This window comes from Pseudorasbora parva, chromosome 25 (assembly GCF_024679245.1).
Source record: "Pseudorasbora parva isolate DD20220531a chromosome 25, ASM2467924v1, whole genome shotgun sequence".
Lineage (NCBI taxonomy): Eukaryota > Metazoa > Chordata > Actinopteri > Cypriniformes > Gobionidae > Pseudorasbora > Pseudorasbora parva.
The window spans coordinates 5151607-5179553 of NC_090196.1; the positions used below are offsets into that span (position 1 = coordinate 5151607).

At 39.3% G+C, this 27947-nt stretch overlaps 2 protein-coding genes and 1 non-coding gene across 3 annotated transcripts in view; 2 read left to right on the forward strand and 1 right to left on the reverse strand.

Annotated features, from left to right (window-relative positions):
* Positions 1-9454, forward strand: part of slc7a10b (solute carrier family 7 member 10b) — a 31102-nt gene extending 21648 nt beyond the window's left edge. The window contains exons 8-11 of the mRNA XM_067436722.1: positions 2550-2646; positions 2785-2934; positions 3137-3314; positions 8711-9454. Of these exons, the coding sequence (XP_067292823.1) occupies positions 2550-2646; positions 2785-2934; positions 3137-3314; positions 8711-8832 (547 nt within the window). The 3' untranslated portion in view covers positions 8833-9454. The remainder of the gene's footprint in view (positions 1-2549; positions 2647-2784; positions 2935-3136; positions 3315-8710) is intronic.
* A 420-nt stretch (positions 9455-9874) lies between these two features.
* On the reverse strand, positions 9875-9948 carry trnat-agu (transfer RNA threonine (anticodon AGU)). Its single transcript has one exon. It is a non-coding gene; the product is annotated as a tRNA-Thr (tRNA).
* Positions 9949-10142: 194 nt separating this feature from the next.
* On the forward strand, positions 10143-27915 carry dus2 (dihydrouridine synthase 2). Its single transcript, XM_067436821.1, has 16 exons — positions 10143-10259; positions 10532-10668; positions 10771-10816; positions 10903-10994; positions 11077-11120; positions 15141-15201; positions 17015-17062; positions 17161-17226; positions 18326-18396; positions 18491-18577; positions 18729-18897; positions 21770-21891; positions 22496-22639; positions 22775-22862; positions 26800-26873; positions 27327-27915. The coding sequence occupies exons 1-16, from the start codon at positions 10232-10234 to the stop codon at positions 27586-27588; spliced, it is 1539 nt and encodes a 512-aa protein (XP_067292922.1). The 5' UTR covers positions 10143-10231; the 3' UTR covers positions 27589-27915.
* The last annotated feature ends 32 nt before the right edge of the window (positions 27916-27947 follow it).

Genomic DNA, 27947 nt, shown 5'->3' on the forward strand with positions numbered 1-27947 from the left:
AGCCATATTGAATTTTGTATTACCATATCGTTTCAGAAAGTTTCAAAATATATAATGAAATTATAGTAAAATATAATAAAAAAATGCTAAATGTTGAAAGTTATTATAAGCTTCACCAAACCGCATTTGAATAACGCAACGGAAAGATGCCATGCAGATTAGAGGCTGTAACCGCATTATGTGTCATTATCACCTCACACTAACACATTTGGCAACAGTGCCATCTATTGGTCAAAAGTGATAAACAATTTATTCAGGGATTGCACTTATGATGGTTTTTGCTTAAAATAATCTAAAAATGTCTTTAGTTACTTATTGTTGTCATTGGTCTGATGTTCCCGGCCATGCTTGCATAACTCGTTGTGCCCTAATTGCGGCTTGCAGCTATATTATTATTAATATTAATATTATTATTATTAATATTATTGGTGTTGTAAACAAGAAGTATCTTACTTAATTTTGCTTTTCAAGTAATTAAATCTAGTTTTAAAGGGATAGTTCACCCAAAAAGGAAAATTCAGTCATTAATTCCTCACCTTCATGTCGTCCCAAACCCGTAAGACCTTCGTTCATCTTCAGAACACAGATGAAGATATTTCTGATGAAACACGAGAGCTCTCTGACAGAACAACGTGTAAAAAAGGACAGACAGAGTTAGGCTAATGTATGTTTCTGACACACATTGTGGCTTCCCAATACATCACAACAGTGATGATCGGACTTGAACGGACAAATTTACACAAAAAATATGTCGACATGCCCGACTTGGCGAGTATCCTTCCAAACATAGTAGATTATGTCTTAAGTAAAATGTAAACAGTCGAGAAAGACGTGTCCATGTGTAACAGTATGTTCTGGATCTGTGCATTATGTCTTAAAGGGAAAGATGCCTTTTCCTGTTGTCTGTGCTTTTAATGTTAATCAAACAACAAATGACAAAGAAATCACTGCTCTTGACCATAGACTGTAAAAACCTATGGATGTAGTGTCTGTGACGTCACCCATAGGATTCTGAAGAGCTGTTCTGAAGCGTAAAGTAGGGTCGAGCTGGCTATCGCCATCTTGGCAGCGCTTCATTGCGCGTCACGCCTGGATAACAGAAAATGGGCAAAGAGGCGGGACGTGGGCGGAACTGAGGTGATGCGATGACTAACAGACGGCAGATAAATGGCTATCCACCTGTCAATCAAAGTGGCAACGCCCTTAATTATGCAGAACTTTAAGGCTTTATATAATGTAAACAAATGAGTTATTAAAAAATTAACCCCCTCTCACAGTTGTCATTAAAGGGGGGGTGAAACACTCAGTTTCAGTCAATCTCATGTCAATCTTGAGTACCCATAGAGTAGTATTGCATCCTTCATATCTCCGAAAAGTCTTTAGTTTTATTATATTTATAAAAGAAATATGGGCTGTGCCGAGTCTTTCTGGAAAAAACCGAGCGCCTGGAGGCGTATCGTGTGGGCGGAGCTAAAGGATGACGAATGCACACAAAGCGGTGACTTCCTCAAGCGTGGAGAAACCCATGGCTATCTCAGCTAATACAGATAATGATCCAGAATCAAATCTGAGGCAGAAATAAATTGAACAGGAGAAACAGCAACATCAGGACGTCCGTCTCTGTGGTATGGACTGTATTTAGTGGCCTGTCAACATTTGTGTGTCTTTACTCGCAGTTTATGAGGACATGATTCGGTTTATGGACTATTGTATGCGACTAAACTTTAGCAGTAGCAAGCAAAACGGTTTTGCACGTCAGACTAGTGTAACGTTATACATAGAACAACAATGGAGTAACTGTTAGCGCATTTGAATGACGAAGCACACGATCGTGTCGTTTACTGATGTTTACTCACGTGACGATAGCCAACAGCACAGACATTTGAAGCAGTTTTACTCACCGGCTGCTTCCAAAGCAGGACCGAACCTTTATCGCTGGGACCGCTCCGTCAAAAACACACTTCTTTGGTATGATTTGGTGAAGTCCTGTGACAGCAGTGACCGTGGAGATCCACTTTGAGACGCGACTGAAGCGATGTTGTGAGGCTTCCCGTCATTTCTGCGTTCAAATCGGTTCAAATGCAGCGCTGCCGTCCCAGAATGCTGTGCTGAAGCGTTGAAGTCGCTTGATGTCACCCATAGGAATAAAGTGGAGCGCGGCGCGGACTATAACGACGACTGGATCTGCACCTGAGCGAGTGTTTATGGGCGTGCATTTCCTCTCTCGCTCTAGTCACGTGCGCGCGCACCCTACCGGGAGAAGAGTTCGTACGGCCCATACAAGGACCTTCTGCTCTATTAACGTCAAGCCGAGCCATACTCGAAAAAAAACTACAGAAATATCTTTATCTGTGTTCTGAAGATCAACGAAGGTCTTACGGGTTTGGAACGACATGAGGGCGAGGAATTAATGACAGCATTTTCATTTTTTGGTGAACTATCCCTTTAAGGAGATTTATATATCTTGTACGAAAAGCAGTTCCAATTATGACAGCGATTCTTTGTCATGCATTTACTGTTTATGTGTGTATTTGTTTAACAACATTCAGGTTGTGTTTTTCCGGGGCCCGGGAAGGACATTTACCCAGCCTCCTTGCTATGATCCACTTTAAGCGCTGCACGCCGATTCCAGCTCTGCTTGTCTGTGTATGTGATTTTCATATGAGAACAATGAGTTTTTGTTTCAGCAACCAGCCTATTGTGTTGCTTGCCAGGATTTCACTTGTTCTAATTGGTTCCCATTAACATTCTTTCTCTATTGTGCCTCTTGATCTTTTCTTTCAGTGCACTGCCACAATCGTAATTTTGTGCATTGGAGAAACTCACAACCTTATAAACTATGTCTCTTTCATCAACTACCTCTCTTATGGAGTCACTATTGCTGGCCTGCTCTACTACAGATGGAAGAAGCCAAACTTATACAGGCCTATTAAGGTATTCAATTATATACAAATATAAAAAATAGCTTGTGTCTATTCTACACCCATAACATGTGCTTTTATGTAACGTAGTAAAGCTGGTGCATTATAAAGTGCATTTAGCAGGTTCACCTGGTTTGCTGCAGTAGAGAGTAGTCACGGCCAGATGATGTTTATAGTGGGTGAATATCAAAGCTTCAGGTTTGTTCTCTCCTCAGGTGAGTCTCCTAGTGCCAGTGTGTTATCTGCTCTTCTGGGTTCTGCTGCTGGGCTTCAGTTTGCACTCAGAGCCGCTGGTGTGTGGAGTGGGGCTGGTCATTATGCTCACTGGAGTACCAGTTTATTTCCTGGGAGTTTACTGGAAAGACAAGCCAAAATGCATATATGACTTCATTGGTAAGGAGACTGGATATGCAATTTCTGTTATGTGTTCTCTATAGGAATAGTAAAGAATATTTTCTTATTATACATATTTAAAAATATTTACTCATCCTCATGCTAAACCTTTTATCAATGGAGAATAAAACAAGAGCACACTGCAAATACTCACAACTCAACCAAATACAGAAACACACTGCAAATACTCAACTCAACCAAATACAGAAACACACTGCAAATACTCAACTCAACCAAATACAGAAACACACTGCAAATACTCAACTCAACCAAATACAGAAACACACTGCAAATACTCAACTCAACCAAATACAGAAACACACTGCAAATACTCAACTCAACCAATTACAGGAACACACTCAAATACTCACAACTCAACCAAATACAGAAACACACAGAAAATACTCAACTCAACCAAATACAGAAACACACTGCAAATACTCAACTCAACCAATTACAGGAACACACTCAAATACTCACAACCCAACCAATACAGAAACACACTGCAAATACTCAACTCAACCAAATACAGAAACACACAGAAAATACTCAACTCAACCAAATACAAAAACACACTGCAAATACTCACAACATGTGTATGTGGGGTAACTGTTTTATCAAATTAGATACATTTGAGTGTTTTGAAAATGATGTTATATCGTTACTCTGTGCGTTCGCACAGCAGCAACAATGATACACTTGTTGACACTGCAGTGAGCTAAATTAATATTAGGCATGGTAAATCACAGTAAATCAAGAAACCCAGATTTAAACAATAAGACTAACTGTGTTTAGCTGTATAACAATGATTAGTTTTCTGTTGATTAATGATCAAAACAGTTGCTCACCTGTTTAATAAAACATCATATATTAACGCGTCTTTGGTGTTTCCATGAAAAAAAACAAAAGTTAAAAACATTGGTAACGTGGGTATGATGTCATTGATAGGCGATGCACAGACACGATCCGTGTCCTGGTTAAAATAGCTTATTTCTCGGGATTTAAACATTCTTGGAAACTTTTGCGATAACGCAAGTACACAATTCAACAAAATGTATAACTTTGTTCTAGTGGTTTTTGGATATTTTAATCAAAAAATCTTAAATATGGTGACTTTAATACATAACTATTTAAAATTATTTAAAAGTGCACTTTTTAAAAAAAGTTCAGGGCATCCTCCCTTACATTACTCACCAGTCTACTTCTGTAGACAGTGTCCATTTGGCTCCAGGCTTATACAATGTGGATGCTTATACTTCATAATCTCTGAAATGAACGAATGACAATACAATTGCAAATGGACAAACAAGCGAGCATGACACATTAGCATTTTCAAGAAAAAGCCAGCATATATTATTTATGTGACACAAAACTAAATCAATGTTACTCATCTATCGAGAAGAAATAAAGCAACATCGGCATCCGATTGCAGGCCTTAGCGCTACTTGAGTTCTCTCCAGCGCTGGAAAGCTGATACTTCTTGCCTGATCGTAAGCCGCCTTTTGTTCCAAAGACATTTTCTACTTTTGTTTTTTATCTGCCATCTCTCTCTTTCTGACGTCGCTCGGCTGATGTCTGTCCTGTGTGTCGTGTCTTTTAATTAATGACGTGCACTGAGCGATCTCTTCTCCCTGTCATTAGTAGACCCAATGCTGATTGGCCACAAGTTTGTTTCTAAAGCAATTTTGAAATACCTTACCTTTAAGTGGCCTTTAATTTCATTAATGTTAAATTCTCTGCAAGTAGTTTTTTTTATGTACTAAGCCAAAGATGGCAAAATATTTAGTGGTATTTCAAAGGTCTTAACTATTTTAATCACAAATCACTGGTTAGGAGATGAGCAAGAATTGCATAAATACTGTAGATAAAGTAACTTAGCACAGAATAGCCTTCCTCAACTCAAAGCTTCAAACAGTTCATGAGCCATTGAAAAATATCTCCCAGTTCGTTTGAGTTTAATCTCAGAACAAATATTCACTGTACTCTGCTATATTCTCTACTACTATACTCTGAGCAGCCGAAAAAAATGCATGATGGACTCATTCTTGGTTGTCTTTGCAGCCCGAACAATATTCAAAAGGAACTGCAAATTGTATTTGTGTTTTCAATTTGTGGACACATACAGTGGGGCAAACAAGTTATCCCACTTAAAAAGATGAGTGAGGCCTGTAATTTTCATCATATATACACTTCAACTATGAGAGACAGAATGAGAGAAAAAAAATCCAGAAATGCAAATTTTTAAAGCAAATATTTTTTTGTGCAAATTATGGTGGAAAATAAGTATTCGGTCAATAACAAAAGTTAATCTGAATACTTTGTTATATACCCTTTGCTGGCAATGACAGAGGTCAAACATTTTCTATAAGTCACCACAAGGTTTTTACACACTGTGGTAGTTTGGCCCATTTCTCCATGCAGATCTCCTCTAGAGCATTGATGTTTTGGGGATGTCGCTGGGGAACACAGATTTTCAATTCCCTCCATAGATTTTCTATGGGGCTGAGATCTGGAGACTAGCTTTACCACTTCAGGACCTTGAAATACTTCTTACGAAGCCACTCCTTTGTTGCCAGGGCGGTGTGTTTGGGATCATTGTCATGCTGAAAGACCCAGCCACGTTTCATCTTCAATGCCCTTGCTGATGGAAATAAGTTTTTACTCAAAATCTCACGATACATGGCCCCATTCATTCTTTCCTTTACAAGGATCAGTCGTCCTGGCCCCTTAACAAAGAAAAACAGTCCCAAAGAATGACGTTTCCACCCCCAGGCTTCCCAGTAGGTATGGTGCAACTCAGCATTCTTTCTCCTCCAAACACAACAAGTTGAGTTTTTATCAAAAAGTTATATTTTGGTTTCATCTGACCATATGAAATTCTCCCAATCCTCTTCTGGATCATCCAAATGCTCTCTAGCAAACATCAGACGGGCCCAGACATGTACTGGCTTAAGCAGGGACACATGTCTGGCACTGCAGGATTTGAGTCCCTGGTGGTGTAGTTTTACTGATGGTAGCCTTTGTTACTTTGGTCCCAGCTCTCTGCAGGTCATTCACTAGGTCCATTGTGTGGTTCTGCGATTTTTGCTCACCGTTCTTGTGATCATTTTGACCCCACAGGGTGAGATCTTGCGTGGAGCCCCAGATTGAGGGAGATTATCAGTGGTCTTGTATGTCTTCCATTTTCTAATATTTTTCCCCACAGTTGATTTCTTCACACCAAGCTGCTTACCTAATGCAGATCCTAAAGAACCTTCCCAACCTGGTGCAGGTCTACAATTTTGTTTCTGGTGTCCTTTGACAGCTCTTTGGTCTTTGCCATAGTGAAATTTGGAGTCTGACTGTTTGAGGCTGTGGACAGGTGTCTTTTATACGGATAACAAGTTCAAACAGGTGCCATTACACTCTAAAAAATGCTGGGTTAAAAACAACCCAAGTAGGGTTGAAAATGGACAAACCCAGAAATCCATTCAAACAACCCAATTTCTGGTTTTGTCCATTTTCAACCCAGGTTCGGTTGTTTTTAACCCAGCATTTTTTAGAGTGTAATACAGGGAATGAATGGAGGACAGAGGAGCCTATTAAAGAAGAAGTTACTAGTCTCTGAGAGCCAGGAATCTTGCTTTTTTTCTAGGTGACAAATTCTTGTTTAAAGGGGTGATGAATTGAGAAATCAACTTTCCCTTGAGCTTTTGATCTATAAAAGGTCATGGAAATATAAGAATATTTTCTAAGTTTCAGAACTGAAACTTCCTTGTTAGTCAAAGAAAAGCTTTTATAGACACCAGGCTCAGCAAACGGTCCTGTGCTTTATACTGACGTCAGTCCACGACGAAACACACACCTCTACAGAATCTACAGCACGTCTAATCCAGTAGCCTCGCCCACCGACTCATGGAGCTGATCGGCTCACAGCCAGCAGCAATAAACATGTGGAAGAAGATAGCAAGATATTGTGGAAGAACACAGTCGCTGCATAAGCTTCCTTTGGATCCTAATATGTGTGGTTGAACTGAACTGAAGTTCCAGCTCACGTGGGGAAGACATGTTCACTTCATTTCACTGTGGAATCGTTTGTAAACAAATATCTGCTCGATGCTGGATTTGGAGCAGACAGGAATGGTGCAACACACATGTGAGTAAATAGTATTGAATTGTTATAGATCGTTTTGCTTATGTGTACTTGTCTAACAGAGCATACCTTTAGCATGCTGGACTCGCAAGGCCCGGCAGGCCGATGAATCTCATAATATTCCGTTCTTATACTGTGGTGTTGTCTCTTGAGTCTCGACTTTTGTACCCGCGTAGGTGGGTGTGTGTGTGGGTGCGCGGTTCGCGCTCATATTGACCGATCTAGCGGGCTATGTGTAATATAAAAATAATAGTCCAATCCATCTTGGGTGGATAAGAAATAAATCATTGTGTTTGTTTGATAAAGACGTTTATGAGTCCTGTGATCGAGAGAATCATTCCGGTTGCCGCTCCTCCCTCAATCTCCTCTCTCATCTGAACTGAACTGACAGGGGAGCTTAAAGGGGGGGTGAAACACTCAGTTTCAGTCAATCTCATGTCAATCTTGAGTACCTATAGAGAGAGAGGGGAGCTTAAGCTCATTAAATATACAAATCTTATCCAATCCTAGCCGTGTGCGTTTTCTTTAAAGTCTCCAGTGCAGCATGCCCATCAAAACCCTTTTTTTGGAGAGAGCCTCAAAACCAGTGTAGAAAATAGCCTATTACTTATAAGTCATGATGCTTTCGAATGTAAAAACCACACAAATACAGTGCCTTGCGAAAGTATTCGGCCCCCTTGAACTTTGTGACCTTTTGCCACATTTCAGGCTTCAAACATAAAGATATAAAACTGTAATTTTTTTGTGAAAAATCAACAACAAGTGGGACACAATCATGAAGTGGAATGAAATTTATTGGAAAACTGCTCGTTTTCACAGACTTTTCACTACAAGTGCACTTCTTTTTTAGCCTGACAAGCCAGACCCACATCAAGATGTTTGGTCTGGAAACTCACCATAGACAGCTCAGTCCGAGGGGCGGATAAACGGTTGTCTTTCAAACTCCCTCTGCACGCGATAGGATAGCGGTACACCAACCAGAGCAACGAAGGTGAAGGGGAGCTCGCTGACTGATTAAACATTCGCCGTATCCGGTCGGCTCATTTTGGGAGCATTTCTCTCTAGTGAATAAGTTAAATTTGGCTGTTTCTTACACAAAACTTTTCAAAATATTTGGAAATTGTTGCCAAGTTGTATTGTTTGCAATGGCATATGGATGAGTAAATAATAACTTGGTGTTAATCTATTATTTTAAACTGTGTATTAATGAGAGGCATGCAATTATTCAGTGTGTTAATATGTGCTTTTGTGGTCTTTTATACAGAGTGGGCTACGTACCTGGGACAAAGAGTGTTTTTTGTTGTTTTCCCACAATTTGATCCTATTGAAATGACAGAATGGACTGACAAATCTTCCTTCACAAGCAAAGCTTCTGGACCGCTTTGAATTTTCTACTACTTTAATCTGGCAGCTCTTCACTTAAAGTCCACAATTTCCAGGCTTGTAGTAGTGTAGTAAAAAAGAGAAATGAAAGAATAACCGCCTCATTTATTTCAATGGGGACTGTATTTGAATGAGTGTCTGCTTCAGTGAGTTTAAATGGCATTGGGCATTGCTCACTTTTTGGTTAGGCATGTTATTTCTACTGCAGAAAACAGTTTTAAACCCTATAATGTGCTACGGTGGTTCATTTGCAAATGTCCTATGTTGATACATGTACAGAATCTCCTGTCTTTTGTATGATGTACTTCACCTGTGATGTCTTTACAACTACATAACTGGACGCCTCTGCTGTAAATACATTTAAATGGTTTCTAACGCTTCACAATTTTGGTCTTTAGTCTGAAATGATGTTGTTACCTGCAGGCATATTTTCTTTGTGATTTCAGAATTAATTGCTTAAAATTATTTACAAGGGATTGAAAATTATATTGTCCTTTCTTTCTTTCTTTTTTTCACCCGTGGTGAAGAACTTTTCAACAATCCTACATGGGGGAAATGCTGTTAGAAAATGAGAAATACAATAAAACATCTAGTGTAAATACAATATGTAAATATAAATAATACATCTAACTCTTTCACTGTGGCAGGTTTAGGTTTATGCTGTTGTAGATATTTTTACTCAAATAAGGAGAGAAACCAATAATTGATAGAAGCTAGGTTGGAAAACCACAACCCCTTGTTAATAACAAAACAAACCAGGTGAATTGCTCGGATTTGTAATATTTAGATGATCAATTGTGGCTACTAATAATCCAGTGCAAGAACACTGCAACAGATCCAATTACCTTGTCATTATAATATTTCTCAGTTTGTAGCAGATATCCACAATTTACATATCTGCAACAAACTGAGAAAGAATCGTTTACTTGTTTATAAAACTTCAAGAGGTGGGATGAGCAAGAATATATAGAACGTAACGGGATGCATAGTAGTACAAATTACAACGTAGGCATCCAGCAAGAGGGAGAAAAAAAATGTTTCTAAAAGGCACCGCTGGGATTCGAACCCAGGATCTCCTGTTTACTAGACAGGCGCTTTAACCATCTAAGCCACGGCGCCTCCGCGCAATAGAAGGAAAATACCGTTCTTAAAGATTGTGCGTGTGGGTTCATGTTTTATATGGCAGTATTCACGTTTTTGTTAATTTGCATTTGATTTTGTTGTATGTCCTGTTGATAATTTCAAACTTTAAAATCAGCCGTGATTTATGATTTATATGTTGAAGTGAGATTATCTCCATTTCCTGGGAACTGATAGTCGCGCGTCGATGGCGTCAACACCGGAAGCGAATGCCGTGCACGCGTGTTCACCGCAGCTGTAATGTTGACTGAAGTTGTGTTTGATGCGTAGAAGTTCAGCGCTGGTATCATGTAAATATATACAGATAATATATCTGTAATTATAATGACACACTTGTGTGTTTTATAGATATAAAATCAGAATATCGAACATATTTGGCTATATATTAGCTGAATTAATAATATATGACTAAAACTAATGATGTGGCCATTTACATGCTTTGTTTTTATCTGATAGTTACATAATAATGATGTCAATTATACGCTGACTTTAGAAAATATAATGCCGATAATTTGTGTTTATCTCACCATTTGCATTGAACAAGCTAAATGTTGTTGTGTAGCGGTTCGCGGATGGGTGATGATGGCGGACAGGCTGTGTTTTGAGGGTAAGACTGCTCTGGCCCCTATGGTGCGGGTGGGCACTCTGCCCATGAGACTCCTGGCACTGGACTATGGGGCAGATATTGTGTACTGTGAGGTGAGGAGCAACATTCACCAATACACGTCACATCTCCTTGAATATGAAGTACTTGCTCTGCAATATTGTTAACATGGATATATGGGGACTTTGGTGTTTCAGGAGCTGATTGACATCAAAATGGCTCAGTGTGAAAGAGTAGTAAACGGTATGTCTGTTTCTCTCAGTCATATCAGCTATCTGAGGATATTATATAACGTACCTTGTGTAAAGGGTTCAAATATGTGTCTTCAGATGTTTTGGAGACGGTTGATTTTGTTGCTCCAGATGAGCGTGTGATGTTTCGCACCTGCGGTAAAGAGAAGAGCTGTGTGGTCTTTCAGATGGTCAGTATGCAAACTTTCCTGAATTTAACGTTTCCTTATTACTCATTTTAAAACATAATCTGATTCTATGCTTGTGTTTCAGGGAACGGCTGATCCAGAGAGAGCCCTGGCTGTAGCTAAGCTTGTGTGAGTTTGAGTGTCTCTTTATTTTTCTGTTTGTGTCTTATGTCGTGTCCGGCTCTCTTTGACCCGAGAGGATTTTCTCTTTCCTGAGTGGAAATATTAGTTAATGGCAAACCTCAGATGCCACAGACCGTCGTCTGAACGTCTGATGCATATGGCACACTAAACTGGAAACACTTAAGGAGTTTTCAAAGTCATCATCTGATTGGTTGAATTCTACAGGATGTCTGTGAGATGTGTGTGTTACGCTCTTTAACGGTCCACCTAAAGGCAAATGCTGTGAGGTCAAACTCCCTTGTGGGAGAAGAACCCCATCGTGTTTACAACTGTGACAGAGCGCTTACCAGGACAGGATGAACTAAAATGCTGTATTTTCAAAAGTGTGTGAAGTTCACGGCTCCATTGTTGCAGTAAAGTTGAACATTTACTCTTGAATTCAGTGTTGGGCAAGCTACTTGGAAAATGTAGTGAGCTAAGCTACCAGTTACGCTACATTAAATTAAGCTTCACTACACTGAAGCTAACCCCCTGGGAAATGTAGCAAGCTAAGCTACAGCAACTTGACAAAAGTAGTTTACTACATCTAAGCTACTTTTTATTTATTTAATTTTATATTGAACCCACTTCATTCCAATCAATGATTTTTCAGTGACCAATAAAAGTCAAGCATATAGACACACATTTTTTTTAGTTATACAAAAACTGTCCGAAATCAATTAGGCAACAAAAACATGTGATCCAAAATATTAACAAAACCAGTGGCCTATTGCACAAAACTAGGATAAGGGATTAAGCTGGGATATCTTGGTGATCTTGTCATTTTTATGCAAAATTTAGTACACAGCTGTCATGTAAACATACCCTGAAGACAACATGGCAAAAAAAACAAAAAAAAAAAACAGCCTGTGTGTGTCTCCCACACACATGAAACAAGTTTTAATCATTCATTCATTCATATCAAGAGGTGGCCAGGCTGGACTCCGATACTTTTAACAAGAGCTGTTTATTCAAGAGACACAATAGATGTTGAAACTTTGCCGTTTCTCTTTTGTCACCGCACGGACGATGCGTGTGCAACAGCGAATTGAGCGCTAGGAGAGAAAAAAACGTCAACTAGATAGGCGCGTGCACATTCGCACTATCCCGTCTTTACGCGCTTACTGGCAAAGGAGTAACGTACTTTGAAAGGCTCGTGCGCGCATCTGTGTGTCTTTGAAAGGCTCGCGCGCGCATCTGTGCGAGGCAGAAAGGAACGTAGAAAGTGAAGTATATCCGCGTTCTTATCAGTTGTGTTTCCAATTTGAGCTTGATCCTCAGAAATGCTTGGGAAAATGTAACGTTAGCTTGTGTGGACGCTACCGCACTACTTGAACAACAGAAGAGCTTCGCTACTGAATAGCTATTTCATTGAGAAAATCACCACGCTACTGAAAAATGTAGTTAAGCTAGTAGCGTCACTACTTGTAGCGACGCTACTGCCCAACACTGCTTGAATTAATAATTTATAGACACATGCTCGCCTGTTATTGCAGCGACATCCACTTTACCTTTTCACGCCCATAAACATGATGCAGAATGAAACAAACTGTCATTGGTTGCGTTACATATCAGTTAAACGTCCTCTTGGGCGGTCCCGCCAGACTAATTAAAAAAGGGGTAAGTGCTTTCTAACAACAAGTGTAACCATTGTTGTTATTTAAAATCACCAAAACAAACACGCCCCTTCTCCCAAAAATGTTGATAGTTCCGCCCCACACATACGTAACCCAGGCAATGACTGTAGCAGAATCTTTTGTGTTACTAATCCAGGTTAGCCTAGAAGTCTAGACGCACCCTAGCGGCAGCAAATCTAATCTGCCCGCAAGTGTCGTCTAGCAACTCTCAATACCCTTTTGAGCTGTAAATGCCAAACCCTGGTCAGGCCTATCACATCGTGTATAGAGTCGGTGGGCGGGGCTTAACATAATGATGGCCGAGTTGCGCTTGTGTGCTTCTAGTAAACACAGAAACTGCCGAACGGCGGTCTTTCGAATCACCTCTGACCGCGACTCTGAAAGACTTGGAGTTAAGCTTTTCTCTGAGAAAAGAACAAAGAACGGCACTGAAGTCATTCTTAAGAAGGGAAGATGTGTTCGGAGTTTTGTACTTTAATCTTTAATCTTAATCTTTCAACTAACATTAGCTCTGGTTGGTTGTAGCGTTATCCAATTGTGTGCACGGCGCGCAGAGGGAGTTTGAAAGAACCGTTTATCCCGCCCCTCGGATTAAGCCCTGCCAATGGTGATTTTCCAGACGAAACATCTTAATGTGGGTCTGGCTTGTCAGGCTAAATCCAGGTCGAATATTCAATTTAAAAATCACTCCTTACATCACAAAAACACAAACCGTTCTTATGAACAACTCAATGCACGTGCACGACAGTGCAGCTAACGACATATTACAAATATGACAAGATTAGAGTTACAGCGATCACAAAAACACAAACTGTTCTCATGACAACTCAATAGTAGCCTACACTAGCGCGATAGTCCAGCTAACGACATATTACAATTATGACCGGATAAGGGTTATATAGATCATGAAAAGAGGAAACAAACATATATTAGGAGTATAGTATCTTACTTTTCTGACACATTTTGTAAGCTGATGCTTGAAACAGACAGTAAGGAGATTTAGATGCTCCATACGGTGTGGAAATGAACGGGTCTTTATCATCGCTGAGCCACAATACGATCGAAAATGGACAAACAAGCGAACATGGGCTGATGTCCGTTGTGTGTTTTGAAAACTGACGTGCACTGAGTGTGCTCTTCTCACCATCATTAGTAGAAACGCCCCTTACTGCTGATTGGCTACAAGTTTGTTATTGCACTCGGCCCGAGTCCGTTTTTTAAAACGATTTTGAAATAACACTTACCCCACCTTTAAAGGGTTAATTCACCCAAAAATGATCCGGAGTTCCAGTGGAAGAGTGATCTCTGACCTGACACACAATATTTTTACAGTGAAGATACGTGCAACGTCATTAAATTACAAAATTAATGTAATTTTTGTATTACTGAGGTGAAATGTGTAATTCAATTAGTTACTAATCTTATTAAAAGGAAATTGCTTTGCATTGATAAAGTAGTCCAAACCACATTTATAATGGGGAACTTCTAACAGTAAGCAATTACATTTCCAAAGTAACCTCCTAACACTGAATGTGCGTGAGACTCAACACATTCTTTCTGTTGTGTATCTGGAATTTCTGGAATTACTTTCTGTCATTCAAATTCAACTTCAGTTTCCTGTGGGGCGGAGTCAATTCAATTCAAATTCCAATTCATTAATTGAATGGAGGCCAATTCGGAAATTTCGGAATTTTGAACAAGCCCGGAGCGCGCGGTTCGCGCTTATGTGGACCAATCGTGCGGGTGCGGGCCATGTAATACAACCGTGAATGGGTGAGAAATAAATCATTGTGTTTGTTTAATAAAGACAAGTTGCAGTTGCCGCTTTCAAAATGATCTCCCTCATGTGAACTGACAGGGGCTGAAGCTCATTAAATATGCAAATATTCTCCAATCCTAGCCGTGGGCGTTTACTTCCAAGTCTCCAGTGCGTCACGCCCACCAAAACCCAGCGTTCAGGAGAGAGCCTCAAAACCAGTGTAGAAAATAGCCTATTACTTATTAGTTATGAATGTAAAAACCACACAAACATCATATGTTGACCTCAGACAACAGTTAAAAAAAAAAAAGCCAGTTCATGACACCTTTAAGATATTCCACGGTGTGCCGTAGCCAAGCAACTTACGATTAAATTCGAAAGCATATATAGTGAAATGTTGGCCCACATGTACTCACTCATCCATGCCATATCTAGGCCAGATTTACCAGCCATATCTGGCCAAAATGTTCTTGCTTATAAATCACCTAATCATGTAAGGGATATTCAAAGTAGACCAAGTGTTACATATAATGTTGCTCTGAATGATCACATTTGAACTTGTTTAACGGGGCAGATTTTCTTCCTGGACAGGGAAAACGATGTGGCCGCTGTGGATGTGAATATGGGCTGTCCTAAGGAATACTCCACAAAGGTACGCTCTTGTTCTGTCTCATACAGTGCAGTTTGAAAGTCTGAGGCCAAATTCAATATCGGGAATGCAAAACCATATTTAAAATTAAAGATAAACACAAACAAAAAAGGATTTTGAAAAAGAGGAACATTGTGACCTGAAATAAAGAAGAAATATTGTCATGGTAAACTGCCCTTTGCAAAAGGATGTTTTTACTGGAACATTTAAAGGAACACACCGACCTTTGGGGACTTTAGCTTATTCTCCGTACCCTCCAGAGTTTAAGTCCATACACACCATTTTCATCTCTGTGTGTTCCATAACTGTGTCTGACACACACATCGCTAGCCTAGCTTAGCACAAAGACTGGAGGTAAATGGCTCCATCTAGCCTACTGCTCAATAAGCCAAAAAATAACGCCAACATTTTCCGCAATGATTTTATGCAGCGTCTTTAGCACGCTCCCTGTGCAAACAGGTTGTCACTTTGGTTATGTTGACGGATGTAAGCCTATTTTCAGAGTTATGGCACGCATGGAGATGAGAATTGTATGTATGGCCTTATCTAACTCTGGGGGATACATTGAATACAATAAACTCCAAAAAATTCTGTGTGTACCTTTAAATCAAGTCAAGTTGGATAACACTGGGGAAATGCACTACAGACATTATGAAATTCATATTAAGCTTTCGTTTTTACTTCTCACTCAAATAGAGCTCTGCAGGGATGACGTTTTTTTGTAGGCCAAGCCTTATGCCAGCTGCACACTGGACGATTTAGGGCTGTCCCAGACGAAAGGTGACCAATCGTGATGATTTCTGTGGTCGTGGCTCTTAATCAGTAGCCCTCTGTCCTACAGTGAGAGAGTTGACCGTTGTCATGGTCTCGAGACCAAAAGATAGCCTGCGATTAATTTCCATAAATTTAGCATGATCGTCTGACTTTGTTTGCTTCTACGGCCTACGTCTGCTGACTAGCAGATAAAAATGCAACATGAAATGGCGTCTTGATCAAAGTAACATGGTGTTACCAAGCTTGATTTGCAGAATTGTCATGCCTGGTTGGCCTCTTTGTCTCTAGCCATATTCTCCTCTTTCACTTCCTCTTTTTTTCAGCACACATTAAAAACTACTATTGCCAAAGTGAGATTCATCTTTCTCTATTTGTTCACCCCTAGTGCATGCTGATGATGTTTCTATACTAACTTGCATCAAAGTGTACGATTCAACAAGTGTCATCTTCGTACAGTCGACATGTCGCACGCCAGTTGTATATGTGTGATCAATGTCGTGCGGTGTGATTTGTAATGGTCTTCTAGTCTACAGCAGGCATTAATATGCATCACACTGCTTCCCTTAACTAAAACCCAAGAGGATTTTCCATTGTCTTTTGGAAACATTTTCCCTGAAAGTTTGAGTTATAATGGTTTGATTATGAACACAATGAGGCTGTGAAAGTGACTTAGTTTGGCAGTGTAATGACAACCTCTAGTCCCTTTTAGACACTTGTTGAAGCTTTAAAAACACCAGAAGAGGGCATTCATTTACTGATGTATTTTATGTTGTGTTGAATAAATGTGAAAGTATCTTGATATTGTGTTCACCAGAGTACTTATTTCAGCCGTTTGAACTACCAACTGACTTTGGGACGATGCTAAAATGCAACTTTTGACGTATAAAAATATATCGTCCCTGCAGCTCTTTAGTGTTAAGGTGATAACTTAGTTTGTCATGACAGAAATCTGTGAATTGTGTTGTATTATAATGTACACGTTTTATTTCTATGTATTTATTAATATGTATTTCTGCTGCTGTTATGCATATGTTTCACATAGGGAGGAATGGGTTCGGCGCTTCTCTCTGACCCCGAGAAAATCGAAGCTGTACGTTTTCTTACTTTATGCAAATTATAATTTTTCGTGACTATATCAGTTTTATAACTCTTTTTAACTTTTTCTATGTTAAACGTCTTGTCTTTTAGATTCTGAGCACTCTTGTGAATGGAATCTCAAAACCCGTTACATGTAAAATCAGAATCCTTCCTACAGTAAGTGATGTTTTTCTGTGTTTTATGTTGTGTAATTTAAATTGTGTACATCTTTTGGAAAAGAAAACCGAATAGTTGGACTCCTGGTAAATATTTTTGAAGATGGTTGTAAAAATCTGCATTGTTTATCCTTTGACCTTCCAGTCACCCTGGTGTACTAAATATTAATGGGAATAATTGTTGCCAACTAGCCTGACAAGTCCGACCCACATCAAGATGTTTGGTCTGGAAACTCACCAGCGATAGGATAGCGCTACAACCAGAGCAACGGAGGTGAAGCAGAGCTCGTTGATAGATTAAACATTCGCCGTATCCGGTCGGCTAAACTCCGAACACATCTTCCCGTTTTAAGAATGACTTCAGTGCCGTTCTTTGTTCTTTTCTCAGAGAAAAGCTTAACTCCAAGTCTTCCAGAGTCGCGGTCAAAGCTGATTCGAAAGACCGCCGCCGTTCGCCAGCTGCTGTGTTTACTAGAAGCACGCAACTCGGCCATCATTATGGCCCCGCCCACCATGTGATTGGCCCGGCAAGAGTTAGGCGAATACAGCTCAGAAGTGTATTAAGAGTTGCTAGACGACACTCGCGGGCAGATTAGATTTGCTGCCGCTAGGGTGCGTCTAGATTTCTAGGCTAGTTGCCAACATGTTTTGGAGAGAAATATTTAATATTTCATAATGTGATCCCCCGCCACTTTCATTTTACTTCAATGAAAGGCTAGAGTTTTGTGAATATTTTTTGAGTGAAAATATCAAAAGGATAAACAAATCAGATTTATTTTTTACAACCATCTTTGCTCATATTTACCAGGGGTGCCAATAATTCTGACCATGACTGTAAAACTCTTGAAGCCCAGTTTTACAGACAGGGCTTAGATTAAGCCAGGATTAGGCCTTAGTTTAATAACTCATTAATCGTAACATCTTGACACAAAACAATGGCACTAACATTTTAAGACAACTCAGTGCAAGTTGCTCAAAAGCTCAAACATGCATTTTATTCTCAGCCTAAGCCTTTTCTGTGAAACCTGGTGTATGTTTATTGTTCCTGGTAATTAATATAGATTTTTATGCATGACAATTAATGTAATGTGTTCTTTCAGCTTGAGGACACGGTGAATTTAGTGAAGAGAATTGAAAAAACAGGAGTGGCGGCCATAGCAGTGCATGGCAGGTTAGAAGTGTGTTCGCTAAACCTGTGCTTACAGATGATTTCTTCTTGCGTCTGGCAACAGCATCTTAATATTTGACCTTTCTGTTGATGTCAGGATGAAAGAGGAGAGGCCGCGCCACCCAGTCCACTGTGACTATATTCAGGCCGTAGCTGAGAGTGTGTCCATACCTGTCATTGCCAAGTCAGGCTTTACCCTTCATTACACTTATGCCACAACTGCTCAAAGTATTTGTGAAATGGAAACTTTTTGAATCGTATTTGCATATGCAATACAACTGGTATTATTGGTTCCTGTAGTCATCGTTGTGTTCTTTTTATTTGTCTCTGTGTAGTGGTGGCTCTTCAGACATAGTGAAGACATTTGAGGACATTGAGACGTTTCGAGTTTCTACAGGAGCTTCATCTGTCATGATCGCGCGGGCGGCCATGTGGAATCCTTCAGTCTTCCGCCAGCAGGGGGCGCTGTCTGTGGACCAGGTCATGGAGGAATACATCAAATACGTAAGCGGGACAACATTTGAGCTTGTCTTGAGTTCAGCTATAAATTATTCCAACAACAAATACAACTAGTCAGGAATATTTGTAAGTACACTGCAAAAAATGTTTTTCTTACTTAGTATATTTTGTCTTGTTTCTAGTCCAAACATCTAAAAATTCTTACAACAAGAATTATTTACTAGACAAGCAAAAGTAATTGTCTTGTTTTGGGGGTAAAATAACTCAAAATTAAGAGAGGTTTTGCTTAAAATAAGCAAATCTTAAAACAAAATAATCTCAAAACAAGATTATTTAGCGTATTTTAAGCAAAACTTAATTTTGAGTTATTTTTTCCCAAAACAAGACAATAATTTTACTTGTCTAGTAAATGTTTCTTAAAGGGGGGGTGAAACACTCAGTTTCAGTCAATCTCATGTCAATCTTGAGTACCTATAGAGTAGTATTGCATCCTTCATATCTCCGAAAAGTCTTTAGTTTTATCATATTTATAAAAGAAATATGGGCTGTACCGAGTCTTTCTGGAAAAAACCGAGCACCTGGAGGCGTATCGTGTGGGCGGAGCTAAAGAATCACAAGCGCGCAAAGCAGTGACGTCCTCAAGCGTGGAGAAACCCATGGCTATCTCAGCTAATACAGATAATGATCCACAATCAAATCTGAGGCTGAAATAAATTGAACAGGAGAAACAGCAACATCAGGACGTCCGTCTCTGTGGGATTTAGGGGCCTTTGTGTGTCTTTACTCGCAGTTTATGAGGACATGATTCGGTTTATGGACTATTGTATGTGACTAGACCTTAGAGGTAGCAAGCAAAACGGTTTTGCACGTCAGAGTCAGACTAGTGTTATACAGAACAACAATGGAGTAACCGTTAGCGCATTTGAATGACGAAGCACGCGATCGTGTCGTTTACTGATGTTTACTCACGCGACGATAGCCGACAGCACAGACATTTGAAGCAGTTTTACTCACCGGCTGCTTCCAAAGCAGGACCGAACCTTTATCGCTGGGACCGCTCCGTCAAAAACACACTTCTTTGGGATGATTTGGTGAAGTCCTGTGACAGCAGTGGCGTGGAAATCCACTTTGAGACGCGACTGAAGCGATGTTGTGAAGCTTCCCGTCATTTCTGCGTTCAAATCAGTTCAAATGCAGCGCTGCCTTCCCAGAATGCTGTGCTGAAGCGTTGAAGTCGCTCGACGTCACCCATAGGAATAAAGTGGAGCGCGGCACCTGAGAGACTGTTTACGGCGTGCATTTCCTCTCTCTCGCCCTAGTCACGCGCGCGCACCCTACCGGGAGAAGAGCCCGTACAGCCCATACAAGGACCTTCCGCTCTATTAACGTCAAGCCGACCCATACTCGAAAAAAACTCTCCGAAACTTGTGAGAAACCGGAAGGAGTATTTTTGACACAGAAATACTCCATCAAACGTCCAACATTAGTTTTTGAAACTTTGTCTATGTTTAGGATGGGAATCCAAGTCTTTAACAGTGTAAAAAGCTCAGTATGCAGGAAACAGCATTTCACCCCCCCTTTAATGTAAGAATTTTTAGACATTTTGACTAGAAACAAGACACAAATACTAAGTAAGAAAAGCATTTTTGGCAGCCTACAATTTGTATTGTTCACAGGGATAATAAAGTTGTGCAACACGTCATAAAACATGAAAGGAAAATTTGTCAAATAAAATGCATTGAAATCATTTAATATGATAAATAAAATTCATAATATAAAGTAAATGTATCAGATGACTGAAATTCTTACATTACCGTCTCAGGGTTTTTCCTGGGTCAGAGATGGTCTTCGGTGGTGGCTGACTAGTCATGGTCATCCACACACACACACGCATGCACACACACACCACAAGAGTTAAAGTACCTACCCGCGTGATCTGTGAGCCCAATACTGAAAATAAATGTAAAATAAATGCAAACATTTTTTTTTTGCTTTTTGTTGCTCATCTAATTTTGATATCATTATGTATGATGTCTTGATGTGTGTTTCTTTAGTTCCTCATTTTTACACAGTTTGCATGGTTTACTGATTCATTATTTTGACAACAATTATTAAAAAGCAACATTAAAAATGTAATAACAAATAGTCTAATTCTCTGCCATAAACAATTTAACTTGCGTTGTTCTGCTTTCACCTTAATCCAGTCTAAACTATTTTTTTTGTGGTCATTTACTACACATTATCAATATAAATACTCAAAATAAATGCATGAAAATACTGTGGGTTATTAAGACTAATTCTTACTAACTCCTCTTGTTTAATGTGGTCTTAATTCTCATTTCAGAGGTGTTGTGAGCAAATGATTACACACCGTTTCGTGAGTTCAGTGTTGGACAGATCAGTTCATTAAAATGAATCGGTTCAAATGAGTCATTAGTTCGCGAATCGGACAAAAGTGGACACGTTATGTGTGCACCCAGACTCTTAAAACAACGCAAAAGATTGATCACAGAAAACACTTCATAAGGATATTTTTCAGTTTATTTGCAAGTATGGTTCATGTCAGCTGCGCATGGATTCAGTCTTCAGACCTTTCACCATTTTGTCAGTTCTGTTGATTTTGATTGATATGCGCGAGTGAGAGAGAGAGAACGGTGATGGTTTTGAAGACAGAGAGAGCGTGCTGAGTGTCAGAACGAGCAGAGAGTCACGCGCATTAGTAATCTATAAATCACAATAACTCATCAAATAAGGCTTTGGCGGGATAAAAATCTGCTTTGGCGGCCGCCAAAAAAATTTCAATGTAGGAAAAACCCTGCCGTCTTTATCCCAGAAGTGTCTTCCAAATAGCATTGTAAATGCATGTGAAAATGTAGTTTGAGTCTTAATGAGATTTTGTTTTTCTTATGTTTAACAGGCTGTTCGCTATGACAATAACCCGTTTAACACCAAATACTGCTTATGTCAGATGCTCAGAGACAGAGTTGAGTCTCCATTTGGAAAACGGTTACATGCAGCTCAGACCAATGAAGAAATATGGTAACTATGTTTTGTATATGTGGGATTTTTGTATGTACCGTATATGGTCAATTTCAATTGGGCTCCAATTATCACTATTGACTATGAATTTGCCTCAATAATGACTTTTTTACTTGATTAATGCTTATTAGTAGTTAGTAAGGTAAATGTTACACTTAAGTATTGTGTAGGATTAAGGGATGTAGAATATGGCCATAACAGCCAGTATCCTAGTAATATGATTGCTAACAATCAATTAGTTAATATTGGGAATTGGACCCTAAACTAAAGTGTTACCAAATGTATGTATATACAGCCATTGCCATTACAATGTATAGCCATGTATACAGCCAGAATTATTGGCGCCCTTGGCAAATATATCAAAGATGGCTGTAAAAATAAATCTGCATTGTTTAACTCTTTCCCCACCAGCGTTTAAAAAATAAAAAAAAAGTTGCCAGCCACAGCCAAGGTTTTTGATCATTTTTACAAAAATGCAATAGCCCATACAATATTTTGTTGTATGAATATCTGAATCAAAAGAAAGAGTGGACCCTCTGCTTTAAAAACAACAACAACATTGCACGGCTACGAGTGTGATATTGCATATGTGTCTGTTTTGCAGTGAGGTGTTTGGATTGACTGACTTCTACATGAAAACCAACGCTGACCTGGAGGCTAGAAAGGCTGCCCGACAGACCAACGGTGATCAGTCAGAAAATCCTAAACTAGAAGATGGTTTCATCACAATGCCTGTCCGCTTTGAAAGGTGAATCGTGACCCTCTCATGACCCATCTGGTCCCATGGCCCTGAGAAAGCCCTTTGGCTTGTGCACTGTATTTACTTGTGTGTGTGTGTGTGTGTGTGTGTGTGTGTGTGTGTGTGTGTGTGTGTGTGTGCCAGGCGAGATTATCCACCTCAGATCACCCCAAAGATGTACCTACTGGAATGGAGCCGGAAGGAAAAGCTTGATCAGCCTGTGTATGAGACGGTCAGTTCCAGATGGCAACTAGCCTTGGCAAACTATCCATATAAATGATTTAAGCATTACAATAAGACAAAACATCAAAAAATTGGTTTTAAAGTTTGAAGAACCATGATTTCCCTAGTTTTGTAGGGTCTTGCCATAGTATTGAATAAGTATTAAAGGTGCCCTATAATGAGTTGAAACAATATGTTAAATTGTTCTCTGATATCTAAATAGAGGGTATGCGGCTTATTTAAGGTCAAACATTTTCCAGATACAGTTTTACAGGTCCATTTACAACCCTATAAATTGTCCCTAGGATGTAATCTCTGTTTTTGCCTTATGTGGAAGGGTCATGAATATTAATGTTGAGCTCTGCTCTGATTGGCTGTTTCACTGCTTCTCAATGACAGCTAACACACCTATACCGTCCGTCATGGCAATGATTTGACAATGATAGCTTCTTAACTTTAAATCACAAACTGAACTGGGTAGCGCGTAAATATGTAGTTTACAGTAACGTTACAGTTTGACAGTAGACTACAGATTTAAAAGTCGATTTATTTAGCCAAATAAAGTAATGTAGAAGCCACTCAAAATAGTCAGTGTCATGTTTATTACTCACCCGCTGCAAAATAATCATACTTCAGTTTTTAAAAATGTATATTTATTTAGCAAATTGACTAGAAGCCTTGTCAAATGACTATCGTTTCAACTTAGATGGTGAAGGTGATGTTAGGATCGACTCAGCGATCTGTAAGCAAATAAACAGTAGTAGTAAATGTAGTTAGTTTCTGAGTTATGTGATAAAGATTAAATATAGGCTAATTTAAATTTCAATCTGTCAAAATGGATCGACATGCGTATCTAATGTTATATTTTATGACAACACTGGCAGGAAATAATATTAACCTTTGTCATTTGACAAACTGTTATGTGAGCTAGTCGGAGTTTCCAGTATTAGCATCTTGCGTTAGATCTAGACAACACAGGGGATGTTATCATAATGATGTCTTACTAAGAAACGTTCAGTTTAACCCGGAATGGGTTCGACAGTCAAGAAGTGGATAAAATCACTACTTACTGCTTGCAGGAATAGGGTTGCAATCGGCCCTTTCTTCAGTGTCAGATGCTGAGCGAATCCTGCTTTATTGTCCCAGGTTAGAAAAACTCTCCGTGGTGAAATGGGCCGAGCAAACGAACAACTTTGAGTTAAATTGTTGCGGTAGCCGATTGTAAAAAAAACATCAACCATGATTGTTGACATTGTTTATCTGTGGGAAGGTTATGAAAAGTCCTCACGTCCCCTGCACAGCCTGGAACATGACATTTATTTCCATGATCTGCTGCTTTCGCTATCCTCGCGTGACGCTTGTTCATCTGCTGAACTGATGATTCAGCTGCGTAGTTCCTCCTGAAAATGAACATGGGCTGACATGCAAACATTGGGGGCGTACATTAGTGTTGTAGTACTCGAGATCGGTCTTGGTCTCGAGACCACTTTTTAAAGGTCTTGGTCTCGTCTCGGTCTCGGGCGAAGATGACTCGGGATTTTGTCTCAAGACCGGTCAAGACCACAGCTGAAGGCATATAAAGAGCAGAGAACTCCACCCTGCGCGCACTCTCTCTATATTCAAAATAAGCACATAAGCTCTCTCTGATACTTCACATTTTAAGCTAAATCAAAAGTTCAGAAAACCGAATCCATGTTGAACGTTGCGCGTTCGGACAACTGTTTTGAAGTACCGCTCGGTGTGAATTGCATGCGCTCAAAAAACGTTTGACAAGCTAAACAGCTGACATAAATCATACATTAAATAAACAGGAAACAATTTCTATCCAGTTATGAAGTGTTTTCTGTGTGACAAACCTTCCGCGATGTTCTGACAGCCGTGATTCACACACAACGGTTCTGCTAATGTCCGATTCACGACCAAATGACTCATTTGAACCGAATCATTTTAACGACGGTAATAAGAACTGATCTGTTCAACAATGAACTGAACGAATCAGTTTAATCATTTACTCAGAACACCTCAGAAATGAGAACACAAGTGCGCTTACCCAATTTAGCAAGAGTGGAGAGTAAGATTTATTAGTTTTAACTATCCACCGTATTTCAGCTTATGTATGTTGAATGTGTAGTAAAATAAATAGTCTAAAATCATTTAGTTTAGACTAGAGTGAGGTGAAAACAGAACAAAGTTGTTTGTTAGCTAGCTGATCATTTTATTAAATTGTATATGGCAGAAAATGTGGCTATTTGTTAACTGTTAATGCTATTTCTAATATTGATATGATTATATACCAACACAATTCAACCTGTTGGAACAAAAGAAACATCAAGATAAGAGATCATACATAATAGGAGATATAAACATAAGATAATAAAAAATGATTGTTTTGTTGCATTTAAAAAAAAAAAAATGGTGTGTGTGTGTGTGTGTGTGTGTGTGTGTGTGTGTAGGTCTGTCAGCCACCACCAATGACCATTTTTGACCCAGGAAAAACCCTGCACATGTGAGATATTTCTTAAATCAAACTGTAGTTAATCAAAAAATGCAAGCGCAGGGTTTATTTTCCTTGTTGTTGCACAATAAAGCTGCACAATAACATTTTCAATTTGTAAATGAAAAATATGTACATATATAAAATAATTTGCTTAAGCAGCATACTAATATCTGTATGATACATATTCCACCTCCTGTTATTCACATTCATTTAAGACATAATGGACTGTGTCTGAGATTAATACCTCATCCAGATTAGCATTCTTAGGGAACTTTGAGTTTTAAAATGGGCACGAGCGCTTTTCACAAAACAAAACACAAAACTCTGTTAGTGTCAGGTTGGTGTTTGTGTCCACCATAGACTGTAAACAATATGGACACGTCGTCTTCAGTGCCTCCCATAGACGAAAAGTTAAGTGTTATTTGCTTATATAGGAAAAAGATTAATTCCCACAAAGCTGCAATGCCTGATTATTTGATCAAAACTTCTCTCATGGTACACTTAAACACCCACACATACGAGAGAAGTGCCAATCATATGCATATTCCACATTTTATCATAAGTGTGGGGTCATGCATTGGTCTCGGTCTTGACTCGGTCTCGGCCTGTCTTGGTCTTGGTCTTGACTCGGTCTCGGCCCTTCAAAGTCTTGGTCTTGTCTTGGTCTCGGTTTAGGTGGTCTTGACTACAACACTAGCGTACATATTAAGGATCCCAGCGATAGCCTCACAGTCGGCGTTATGTTGAGAATCACTTATTTTTCCGTGGTGTTTTTCATTCACTAGATTGACATAAGAAGTAGAAGGCAATGGTGTTTGAGACTCACAGTATGTGATGTCCATGTACTGAACTCTTATTATTTAACTATGCCAAGGTTAATTAAATGTTTCATTCTAGGGCACCTTTAATCTATATTTAATTGATTATCTATGCAGTGCAGACTGTTTGAGAACTTTATTCAACTTCTGTATATTTCCTACCTGTTAGAAAGGAAGGCTACAGGTAAATATGACGTTTATCATAATGAGTTTATGCAAAAATTGGTTTAGGTTCAGTTATTTCTTTAAAGCCTAATACATTTTATATAGCATTTATTTATACTGTCATGATGAATGTCTATCATTGTTTGAAAAAATCTGTTTCATAAGTTGTTTCTATAATAATCTGGAGAGTAACTTATACTGTTATACTGGAGAGTATAAATGATTACTTATACATTTTTTTGTAAATTATTATTTTGTTTAATCAATTGACAGCAGTGTGTGTGTGTATGTGTGTGTGTGTGTGTGTGTAGTCTAGGTATCATTTGTATTGACCTATTTATTCAAATAAAAATAACTGCATTTCAATATTGCTGTGGACAATGGGGCGTTGAGAACCACTGGTGTATAGGGTTATACTAACTCATTAACCTATCACAGATTGTTTAAACCGTTTGTTTACTTTTTAGGAACAGCGAACTCAAGATCGAGCTTTTCAGTCTACAGTTATTGTGGCCGAAAAGAAGTACCGCTCTACCCTGTGGTGAGTTTGAGTCTGATACAGTCCCATACACTCGCGAGAGGCGTGTTGACAGCGCACTGTATGAAATATTGAAGTTTATAAATGTGTTTTTGCACACCTGGCCGAGTGGCACTACGCATTGTCCTAAAATCGGTTTTTAATTCTGGCGTGACAAAATTCTCATAGCGAAGGAATTTAAAATAATCTGTTGTTTTGGTCATGCAGATAAGACTAAGACATCATCTGAAACTCTAAAGGCTCTTTTATTTGCATACACACTCGTAATAACAAATCACTTTGCTTTTGTAAAAGGAACAGACAAACAGGATGTGCTTTCTAGAGTGTCACAAAAACGAAACAGAACTTGGTCTCAAGAAGATTCATATCTACAGAAAGCTTGAAATGTGAAATGATAGTGTAGTGATTCAGAGAGAAGGATATTTCTGTCTCTGACCGCATGTCTACTGTCTTCAGGGAGAAGTCAAAGAAGTTTGCGGAGCAGGCTGCTGCTATAGTATGCTTGCGCACGCTGGGGCTTCCGGAGGGCCGGATCGGAGAGGAGAACACTGGACTGGTAAATAAACGCAAGAGGGACGACGGCAAACGGGAACCGCTAAATGACAATGAGTCAGCGACACGAAAGAGACACATAAGTGAAGCCCCACAGGAAGAGGAAATGATGTGCAGGACGAAAGTTGTGAATGGTGACTGTGGTCAGACCACAAGTGAACATTGACACTCGGCGACTGAACTCATTGTAAAACACTTTCATTACTCGGCATTTCAACGCAAAGTGCCATTTTATCTGACCAACTACCGCGTGCTTTGCATTGGCTTTTACGGTTGTTAAATCATTATCAAGTGCCATCTCTGTTTTACTGCAGACTATTATAAGAAAATACTTTTTTTTTCTTTACACTCCTATAATTATTTTGCTGGATTTCCACCCTTCACCAGAAGGGCGCAGTGTAGCTCCATTTCCTACAGTAGAGGAAAGTCCGAACCAGTCCCATACTGTCATGAAACTTCAGCGTCATTTTTTAAATAAACCATTTTAACTATACATTTGATTTTGTTTTTCTAGAATGTGAGACA

Bases quoted from the DNA above. Each gene is read 5' to 3' on its own strand.
- dus2 (XM_067436821.1), top strand. From the start codon at position 10,232: ATGCGTAGAAGTTCAGCGCTGGTATCAT. The intron at 18,397-18,490 runs GTTAGAAGTGTG...TGTTGATGTCAG, and splicing joins GCCATAGCAGTGCATGGCAG to GATGAAAGAGGAGAGGCCGC. The intron at 21,892-22,495 runs GTAACTATGTTT...TCTGTTTTGCAG, and splicing joins CAGACCAATGAAGAAATATG to TGAGGTGTTTGGATTGACTG.